General features: G+C 45.5%; 1 protein-coding gene and 1 non-coding gene across 5 annotated transcripts in view; both read left to right on the forward strand.

Annotated features, from left to right (window-relative positions):
• The window catches only part of NSD2 (nuclear receptor binding SET domain protein 2), a 150,871-nt gene that overhangs the window by 140,766 nt on the left and 2,749 nt on the right, over window positions 1-7,356 (forward strand). For 3 of the 4 annotated variants that reach the window (XM_027773583.1, XM_014589500.2, XM_014589499.2), the window contains 4 exons: window positions 1,418-1,559; window positions 1,834-1,940; window positions 4,538-4,742; window positions 6,014-7,350. In XM_027773583.1, the coding sequence (XP_027629384.1) occupies window positions 1,418-1,559; window positions 1,834-1,940; window positions 4,538-4,742; window positions 6,014-6,285 (726 nt within the window). In that variant the 3' untranslated portion in view covers window positions 6,286-7,350. Of the gene's footprint in view, window positions 1-1,417; window positions 1,560-1,833; window positions 1,941-4,537; window positions 4,743-6,013; window positions 7,351-7,356 lie in introns of those variants that run through there. The other variant, XM_006152902.3, reaches the window with a different exon arrangement.
• LOC114008612 (small Cajal body-specific RNA 23) lies at window positions 986-1,110 on the forward strand. The gene has a single exon (XR_003550123.1).

The following is a 7,356-nucleotide window of genomic DNA, read 5'->3' on the forward strand; positions in this document are numbered from 1 at the left end:
CGCACATTGGCCCGGCGTGGGTTTTAACCCCCCGGGTCCGGGATGCGAACCGCGGTCGACTACGTGGGAGTCCAGCGACATAGCCATTACACTAACAGCTGGTCCCTGGTAGGTGGCCTTTTAAGTACCCATCTTTCCTCCTCCTACTACATGTCTTACCTTGGTTTCTACCCTCTTAGAGCCGGGACCCCACCTAGTTCTGTGGTTGATCTGGAGACATGTAGGGAGACTGGTCAAAGCTGTACTCTTGTTGCTGGACAGTGGTATTTTCTGTTTTTTTGCAATGATAGATGTAAATATCCTTTCACATTTTGGCACTTGGATTTCCGTGGGTGAATTCTCAGGAACAAAGTGTGCTTGTATTTGAGATATTTATGGTTTTTGCCAGACTGCTTTCTCAGAACCATTGTAGCCAGTTTATGGCTACCCATCCCATCTCAGTAAATACCACCATCATGGATACAAAATCAGAGCATGTTGTCATTTTAATTTGCATTCTTCAACATCTTCCCTTACATTTGTCTAAGTCTACTCTCTTGGGATTATTTGTATTACCCATTTTTTGACTGGGTTAGTCTTGTTCTTGTCAATCCAAGTTCTCAGTAGGCTGATTGAACCTTCAATCATTTGCAACACTAATACTTATTAGCTCCCTCATTTGTCTTTTTTTTTTTGGAGAGGTTTTTTTGTTTTGTTTTGTTTTTTTGTTTTTTGCTATAGGGCACGTGCGCTCGCCAGAAAGAGACAGAAAGCGAGAAATCACCCCCCCAGGGGAATGGCCATGTAGAAATCCCTTCTCCTCTATTCTCCTCTCGGGATCTTGGGCACTCACGCACATGCGCCCGGCATGAGTTTAAGCCACCAGGTCTGGGACTCGAACCGCAGTCGACTACATGGTACATAGCCATTACGCTAACTGCTGGTCCCCCTTATTTGTCATTTTGAATGGTGATGGGAATACTGGCTCACTGTCCAATTCTCACTTGTGCTCACTGGGGCTCAGTCTGTTCCATGTGGTCCTGACCTACCTTCTGTGAGCAAGAGAAACAGGACTGGTCTGGGGGTATCCTGTCTGAGTGGACATGGGATACCACAGTTTTCAGTACAACAAGCGATACTTCTTGTTCAATGTCTTAGGATAGTAAAAAATTTCTTTTAAAAGTAACACATTGGTCAGCCACACAAATTACATAATGGCATACAGCATCATAATACTCAGGCCATGTGGGAAGGTTCCATTCTTAGTCTCCCTGTGCATGCCAGTGTGCTGGTATGTGTCTGTGATTCTGGCTAGCTGGAGCTGGGGGTAGGCTCCTCTCTCCCCATTTTCCTCTCTCATGAAAGAATTAAATAAATTTTTTAAAAAGTACGTAATTGCTGAGTTCACTACATGTATGATTTGACCTTTACCTTATAGGACCGTATAATTGATGCTGGCCCCAAAGGAAACTATTCTCGATTTATGAATCACAGTTGCCAGCCCAACTGTGAGACCCTCAAGTGGACAGTGAATGGTGACACTCGGGTGGGCCTGTTTGCTCTGTGTGACATTCCTGCAGGTATGAAACTTTGGCACATTCTGCCTAGGGACTCCTGACTATGTGGGTAGGCATAGAGTGGCTGTTGTTGGACTGTGTGTGTGACCAGACTGAATATGCCCTGGGGAAGATGGGTGGTAATTTGGAAGTTTTGTTTTAAATATCTTTTGAAAGGACAACTGAAAAGTCAGATTATGCAACTATGAAAGAAAAAAAATGTATTTTGTGACATAATACAAACTCCCTAGCATTATGAAGAAAAGGTAACTGTGGTGTTTGTCTCTTTTCCTCTCAGGGACAGAGCTGACTTTTAATTACAACCTGGATTGCTTGGGCAATGAAAAAACGGTCTGTCGGTGTGGAGCTTCCAATTGTAGTGGATTCCTTGGGGACAGACCAAAGGTAAAAAAAATAAAATCATGGAAATTTCCTATTTATGAAGCTCTGAATTTCAGACATCTGTATCTTCTAGTGAAAAGTGGCTTCTATGTTGACTTGCTGTGACAGGGAGGATGGAGGTTGTAGGGTGCCAGGACAGCAGGCAGCAAGCCATAGGCATGGACTTTTTTTTTAAGGAAGATTTTTGCTATAGCTGCATGCATTTACTGGAGAGACAGAGATAGAAGGAGGAGAGGAAGCGAGAAATCTCACTCAGGGGGTATGGCCACACCACATTCCCTTCTCCTTCATTCTCTCGTGATCTTGAGTACACATGGACATGCACCTGGCATGATTTTTTTTTTTACTGGTTTCTCAGTTTTTATAATTAAATTTTTTTAAATAATTATTTTATTATAATTTTTAAAAATTTGCTATAGGGCACATACATTCAGCAGAGAGATGGATAAATAGACAAAGAGAAAGACAGACAGAAAGCAAGCCACCAGGTCCAGGACTCAAATCAGAGTTGACCGACCATCTGGGAATCTAGTGTCACGTGGCATGATTGTTAAGCCACTGGGTCCGGGACTCGAACTGTGGTCAGCCATGTGGGAGTACAATGCCTTAACCACTATGCCACCTGTGGCCCCAGCATGGACTTTTTCTTAACATGGGTTAGCTATTAAGAGTTCTCATTTGATGCATTTCTGGTGACTGCCATAATAAAATACCATAGATTGGGTGGCTTAAACAAAAAAAAAATTTAGGGCTGGCCCTGTGGCCTAGTTAGGGGAGCTGGATCTTTCATGGTCAACTGAGGTTCAAATCCCGACTCTTGACAGCTTGAAAAACATGCTAGGTGTTGTGTTCATAAGTGCCCCAAATCCTAACAAAATGGAGTATAGGAACTGCAGCATGACCACACCCTATTGGGGATGTGCTTTCTCTTCTCTCCCTGTCTCTGTCAACGGTATGCATCTTCTGAGACCAGCAGTTGGTGTAATGGCTATGTCACTGAACTCCCATGTAGTCGACTGCGGTTCGAGTCCCGGATCTGGCGGCTTAAACTCACGCTGGGCACGTGTGCGTGCATGCCCAAGATCCCGAGAGGAGAATGGAGGAGAAGGGATTGTAGCGTGGCCATCCCCCGTGGGGGGTGATTTCTTGCTTTCTGTCTGTCTCTGTCTGTCTGGCAAGTGCACATGCCCTATAGCAAAAACCTTTCCCCCAAAAAAAGGGGGGGGCATGCACCTTCTGAATTAAGGGGTCTTACAGTCCTGAAAGCTGGAAATTGGAAATCAAGGTGTTGGCTTTACCGTACTCCCTCTGAAGGCTCTTTTGCAGATGCTGGTCCAGGATTCTCCCCTAGCTTCAACTTGTGGGTCCCAGCAGTTTTTGGCATTCATGGACTTATAGGTGCAGAAAATCAATCTCTCCCTTTATCTCTACATGGTATCTATGTGTATGTGTCTATGTCCAAATGTCTCCTTTTTATTCAGACACTAATTATGATGGATTAGGGACTACCCTGCTCCAGGATGACTTCAACTAATTACACCTAACTGTATTTCCAAATAAGGTCACATTGCAAGGTTCCAGGAAGGACATGAATTGGGGGAACAGTCCTGCACTTCATACCATCATTTCCTTGTCTGTGCTGTTTAGAACCCAGGTTTGAAAGGGAGGGAGCTCTGTCCTAAGCCATTGTCTGTCCTCAGCCTTGTTGAGGATGCTTTCCAAGTTTCTATTGTTTCAACCCAGGGAATGACTTTGCTCCTTTCACATGGTCACATGATCATAATGCAGTTTCTTCTAAGAAGAACCTATACAGAGGTGGCATCTTTTGTCTATGGTGCCTGGGACTCACATGTCTGCCAGCCACTGAGATTCATTAGTGTGGGAGGCTTGTGACAAAGCTTGTGGTTTCAACTTGTTTTTGGCTTATGTTCAGTCAAATTGGTCTAAGAACAGCTATCCTTTGGGGGATGTCCACTTTCCCTGTGCATGTAGAGAATGCTTACTATTAGAATATCATGGGACCAGCAGTTGGCTTAATGGCTATGTCACTGGACCTCAGTTCAAGTCCCAGACCCTGTGGCTTAAACTTACACCGGGTGCGTGTGCGTGCGTGCCCAAGATCCCAAGAGAAGGGATTGTGGTGTGGCCATCCCCCCAGGGGGTGATTTCTCTCTCTCTCTCTCTCTCTCTGGAGAGTGCACACACCCTATAGCAAAAACCTCCAAAAAAAAATTATTTTTCCTAAAATTTCTGTACCATAACCTTGTTCTTTTGACTTTTTAAAAAATTTTGCTATAGGGTGTGTGTACTTACTGGAGAGAGAGAGAGAGACAAAGAGAGAAAGAAGGCAAGTAAGAAAGCACCCTCAGGGGGGATGACCATGCTAGACCTTTTTCCTCAGGATTTTGGGCATGCATTCACACGTGCCTGCTATGTTTTTCAAGTGGCTGGTTCAACTCAAACCACATAGTCAGCCATGTAGCATCTAGCTGCCTTAGCCGTGTGTCTGCTGGCCTGTGACCTCTCCTTACAGTTTGCCTTTTACTACTGACTGTCTCTGTAATTCCTTTACATGAACTGTGCTTAATTCTTGCTTCTAGACCTCAGCAGCTCTTTCCTCAGAGGAAAAGGGCAAAAAGACCAAGAAGAAAATGAGGAGGCGTCGAGCAAAGGGAGAAGGGAAGCGGCAGTCAGAGGATGAGTGCTTCCGCTGTGGGGATGGCGGCCAGCTGGTGCTGTGTGACCGCAAGTTCTGCACCAAGGCCTACCACCTGTCCTGCCTGGGCCTGGGCAAGAGGCCTTTCGGTAGGTGACTGGGACCCATGGCAGTTTCTAGGGCACCATCTGCCTGACAGGCTTTTAGACTGCTGCTCTCATTGGGCCTCTTCTCTGCTAACTGGACCTCATCTCATTGCAAATTTGTTGGTCATTCAAGTAGTGAAAGTCCCTAATCCAGGGTGACAAAAGCTTTCTTTGATCCACCAGCCATGTTCTAGGTCTGTACACTGAGCAGAGGTCATCTGTGGTGATTGTGGAGCCTGCTGGACGCCGAAGCAGCCACTGAAGCCCAGATGGCGAGCTGGTGCCCTTTAGTGCTGAAGGCAGAATGAGATAGGCAGGATGATGGCAAGGGAAGGTGGCGGCAGCCCTGGGTGCAAAGCTCTTCCCAGAATGGGTTCCTCTGCAGTAGCCTCAGTGTAAACCATCATTCAGTTCTGGCTGCACCACACCTGGAAGGAGGGGCCTAGCACTCCTGCCTAACACTGTTGGGGACATGTTCCTGAGATGACAATGTGTCAGGAGGAGCCACTGGCTGGTGACAGCTGCAGATCTGGCTGTTGGGTAGAAAAGCGGGTTCTACTTTTTACCACCATGTGTTTCAGAGATTACCAGCACCATTGTGGGAATAGCAACTGTAACCTCAGAAGAAAGACTCAAGAAACTGAAAAGCTTTTAAAAGGAGAAGTCAGACTTGTTTGTAAAAAGAAAACAAAAAGAATGCTTTCGTATGATAAAACATGACAATCCAAGGCTAATAGTAGACATGATAAAAATATTTGCAATGGATAAGATAGAACCCAACAAAGTCTTTACAAGTTAGTGCCAGGAAGATCAATACCTGAGTAGAAAATCAATCCTTGGGACGGGCAGGTCACAGAGCAGCAGCAGAGCAATTGCTGGGGCACATCTCAGGGTTCAGCTTCATTTCTGGGCAGGAGAATGGGAAAGGGAGCAGCAAGCCACCCTCATGCCCATCTACTTAGAGCTAGTTAGTATGACTAGTGAAGACCTGCATCTCCCTGGGCAGAGCCTGTCCACTCCCTGGTACATACCCAAGTTGAGCACCAAATACTAGCATTTTTTGTTTTGGCATTTGAATAAAAAGCAGCATTTTGTTTGCATTCATTTAATTAGGTAGTTTTAAAAACCATTTTCCCGGGGGTGGGGGGATTCCTCATTTTCCCTCTCTCTCTCCCCTCTGACAAAAACCTTAAAAAAAATTTTTTTTCAACCACAAAAACTATAAAAGTTATCACATTGTCACTTCTGTCTGCTAATATTTTGTTTTATTGCAGGAAAGTGGGAATGTCCCTGGCATCATTGTGACGTGTGTGGCAAACCTTCAACTTCATTTTGCCACCTTTGCCCCAATTCATTTTGTAAGGAACACCAAGATGGGACAGCCTTCAACTCTACCCAGGATGGGCAGTCGTACTGCTGTGAGCATGACTTGGGGGCAGAGTTGGTTAGAAGTGTCAAGACTGAGAAACCCTTTCCAGAACCAGTGAAGTCAAAGGGGAAGAGAAAGAGGAGGAGGTGTTGGCGGAGGGTAATGGAAGGCAAATAGCGCCAGGCGGTGGCTTGGCCAGATCTGGGGGCGGCCTGGGGTAGCCAGCCCTGCCTGTGGGGAGAGGGTGGAAGTGGGACTGGCCCAGAGGACCCAGCTCAGAGCCGCCAGGACAGATGCACAGGCCTCCTTGGGAGGGAGCGCCTCCCCACCACTGAGCCATCCTCAGCAGCATCTGCTGCATCTGCACTGATGATCCACCTGAGCCATGTGGCTCAAGGTCCCAGGACAAACCAGCCTTACTACACAGCATTACAGCTACACTTGAATTTCTCAGAATGTCAAGGTTCCCTCCCATTCTATTTTTTTAGGTAAAAGTTATGATTTAATTGGCATATGAAATGTTTTTATCTCACCTGATGTTTATAGAGTAGTGTAATTTTTAAAGGGTCACTATTAACTCTCTAATCTTAATCTCACTCAGCTTCTGCTCTCAGTGTTGTCATCACTCAGGAGAGACCAGGGCTCTGTGCCAAGGATTCAGACTCTGGATTCCTTGGAAACCATTATTTTGATCGTATTTTGTTCTTCTGAAACAGCTGGATTTTTTTTAACTAATGTGAATTTTCTTTTCAAAATGCTTATTTCCCATCCTAGTGACAAGTTGGTCCCATAGATGGTAATGGTATTTTTCAAATCTCCATAGTTTTTCCCCATGGCTTTGAAATAAATGCCAAACATGTCCATCTTCAAAGTGCAGGTCAGGCAGAACAGCCTCGCCTGGCCAAGTTGGGCCACTTCTCACCTGGGCTTCTGAGCACACTAGGTTTTTATCAACGTCTGGGGGAAAACTTTGTTATGATTTTTTTCATTTGGCTTTTACCAGTTTCTGGCTTTTATTCTCAGTTGTTTTGCTAAATCTGTTTCATAAATCACTACCGAATGAAATGAGTAGTGCTGATGCGACCCTGAGTTCTCCCAGCAAGAGGAACGAACTTAGTAATGAGTGACACCACTGTCTTCCAGAGTCCAGAAAATGACGACCTAGGGAATCCCTTTGAGCATCGTAGGCCATAAGCGACTATCCAGCAATCCTTCCCTGCCAGGAACCCAGAGTTCCTGGGTCTAGGG

This window comes from Tupaia chinensis, unplaced genomic scaffold (assembly GCF_000334495.1).
Source record: "Tupaia chinensis unplaced genomic scaffold, TupChi_1.0 Scaffold000360_1, whole genome shotgun sequence".
NCBI lineage: Eukaryota > Metazoa > Chordata > Mammalia > Scandentia > Tupaiidae > Tupaia > Tupaia belangeri.